Genomic DNA, 2,356 nt, shown 5'->3' with positions numbered 1-2,356 from the left:
GGCCTCTCAAAGTGCTAGGATTACAGGCTTGAGCCACTGCGCCCGGCCATCCTGGTGCCTTTTAACAACTTGATAACTGGTAGCTACTATGATCTCAGATTTCAAGCTTCTCAAAGATTCTGTTTCTTGGTTCCTAAGATTCTGAAATGCTCTGATTTTCCAAAATTCTGAGATGGTTTGTTTCTAACATTCTGCATTTCCAAGTCTTTGATCACTGAGGGTGTCAGGCACGGCTTCCTATGCCCTCTGCCCCCAGGTTCTCCCAACCTCTGAGACTGGGAAGGAAGGCAGTGGGTGGAGGGGGCTGGGCCGCTGCCTTGGCATGGCCCACATTCAGGGCTGGCTGTGGCAGCCCAGGGCCCCAGAGCCAGGCTGGAACTAGGATACCAGCCTCCAGGCCCCAGGCCTGCGTCATCTTTGAGTGCTCTCGGCCAGGGCCACTAGACAGAGACGGGCTGGTTGAATCATCCAAGGGTGGGGGTGGGGCAGGCTGTCCTGGCTGCCTCCTGGCTGGCAAGGCAGACTTCCTACGCCCAGCTCTGCCCCAACATGCCCCGTACCTTTGGGCAAGCCTCAGCATCAGGGCTGCCACGCGTTCGGTGGTACTCGAAGCCCTTCAGCCTCAGGGTCAGTCCTTGAGAGGGGGGCTGTGGTCAGGCTGGTGGGCTGGGCTAGTGGTGGCAGGGCAGGAGGACAGCAATTGCCTCTGGTGGAATTAACTACTCTTTTATTAGCACAAAATAACAGCAACCTAGCAGCCGCATGGCCGGAGAATAAGTTAAGGCACAGAGCAGGTGAGGGGCGGCTTTCCCAGGGCCAGGCCTGCATTCCCCAAACTTCCTGAGCAAACTCCCTAGGGGCTGGGGTTTCAAGGGCCCTGGAGGGCCTCTTCCCTTGAGATGAGGGGAACGGAACAGGGCGCGGGTCAGAGGGACGCCCACGTGGATGCAAGGAGTCCACGCTGCGCCGCGGTCACTTCTCAAAGTAGGGCAGGTAGAAGAACTGGAAGCCCCGGTGGCCCTTGACGGCGCAGTAGATGAAGATCACGTGATAGACTGTGGGGGCGGGGCCTGTCAGCGCCGAGGCCCCTCCCCTCCCCACGACCCCGCCCTCAGTCCCGCTCCGCAGCCCCGCCCCTTCCGCCCCGGTGCCCGCTCCCACCTCCAGGCACCAACAACAGGAAGCCCGGCACGAAGAAGATGGCGCTGGAGACACCTGCGGGAGGGACCACAGCCCAGTCAGGGCAAGGGGGCGGGGGCTGCGAGGCCTTCCGGGCTGCCTCTGACTGCCCGGGCAAGCCTTACTCCCAGCTGAAAAGTGGCCGTATACTGCCGGGAGGTGGGAGGGCTTGCCGTGGACCCGAAGACACAAGACAGGGGTGTCCTCTGCCTGTGGGGGCGGGAGGGTCGCTCACCTGGAGAGGGGGTCGCCTCCAGTCCCACGCCGACCAGGATCAGCACTGCACACAGAAGGAGCCGCGGGGGTGGGGGCAGGAGCAGTGGTGAGGGCGGGGGCTCCCACTCCCAGCCCGGCTCAGCCCTACACCACCTGAGCTGAAGGTGCCCTAGGCAGAGACCCTCTCCAGGAAGCTCACCAAGCTCTGTTTCCAGAGCAAGGCACTGAGCAGGCCCTGGGAAGTGTGTGAAACTTGAGAGATTTTTATTTGCTCCTTGGGGTGGGCTTTTAGTCATTCAATAAACATTTATGGAACACCTACTGAGTGCCTGGTACTGGGAATTCCGCCCTGAAGGGCAGAAAAGGTCCCTGCCCTCATGGCCCATCCTTAGTGGAGGAACCAATAAGAACCTGAAAGCTAACAGTACAGGTGATCGGGATATGGGGGGTAAGAAGAGGGCAGTGCAGGAGTCCTGGATCCCCAGTTAGAAGAGGGATGGGGGAATGAGGAGCTGGACTTTGGACTCTGCAACAAGGGGGGTAGTAAGCCTGGAGGAATGGGGGGCCACCATGGACTGCTGTGTGCTTTGTGCATTGCCCCGACTACTTCAAAAAGGGTGGGCCAGGCGCGGTGGCTCATGCCTGTAATCTCAGTGCTTCAGCGAGCCAAAGCAGGAAGATTGAGGCCAGGAGTTCGAAGCCAGCCTGGGCAACATAGCAAGACCCCCATCTCTAAAAAAAAAAAAATTAGCCCAATCCAGGCATGGTGGCTCATGGCTGTAATCCTAGCACTTTGGGAGGCTCATTTGAGTTCAGGAGTTCAAGACCAGCGTAGGCAACATAGTGAGGCCTTGTCTCTATTATTATTTTAAAAAAAAAGGCCGGGCGCGGTGGCTCAAGCCTGTAATCCCAGCACTTTGGGAGGCCGAGACAGGCGGATCACGAGGTCAGGAGATCAAGA

The 2,356-nt window shown here is 58.8% G+C and overlaps 1 protein-coding gene across 3 annotated transcripts in view; it reads right to left on the bottom strand.

The window, feature by feature from the left end:
* Positions 1-705: 705 nt before the first annotated feature.
* TMEM134 (transmembrane protein 134) overlaps positions 706-2,356 on the bottom strand; it is a 5,165-nt gene continuing 3,514 nt past the window's right edge. The window contains exons 5-7 of one of the 3 annotated variants that reach the window (XM_011942358.1): positions 1,415-1,459; positions 1,162-1,215; positions 706-1,055 (exon numbers count right to left, since the gene is read on the bottom strand). In XM_011942358.1, coding sequence (XP_011797748.1) covers positions 973-1,055; positions 1,162-1,215; positions 1,415-1,459 — 182 coding nt within the window. In that variant the 3' untranslated portion in view covers positions 706-972. The remainder of the gene's footprint in view (positions 1,056-1,161; positions 1,216-1,414; positions 1,460-2,356) is intronic. The other 2 variants (XM_011942359.1, XM_011942360.1) reach the window with 2 other exon arrangements.

Source organism: Colobus angolensis, unplaced genomic scaffold (assembly GCF_000951035.1).
Source record: "Colobus angolensis palliatus isolate OR3802 unplaced genomic scaffold, Cang.pa_1.0 Scaffold21, whole genome shotgun sequence".
Taxonomy (NCBI): Eukaryota; Metazoa; Chordata; class Mammalia; order Primates; family Cercopithecidae; genus Colobus; species Colobus angolensis.
Note: the sequence above shows the minus strand (reverse complement) of the source record. Positions and strands in the feature narration are given on the sequence as shown.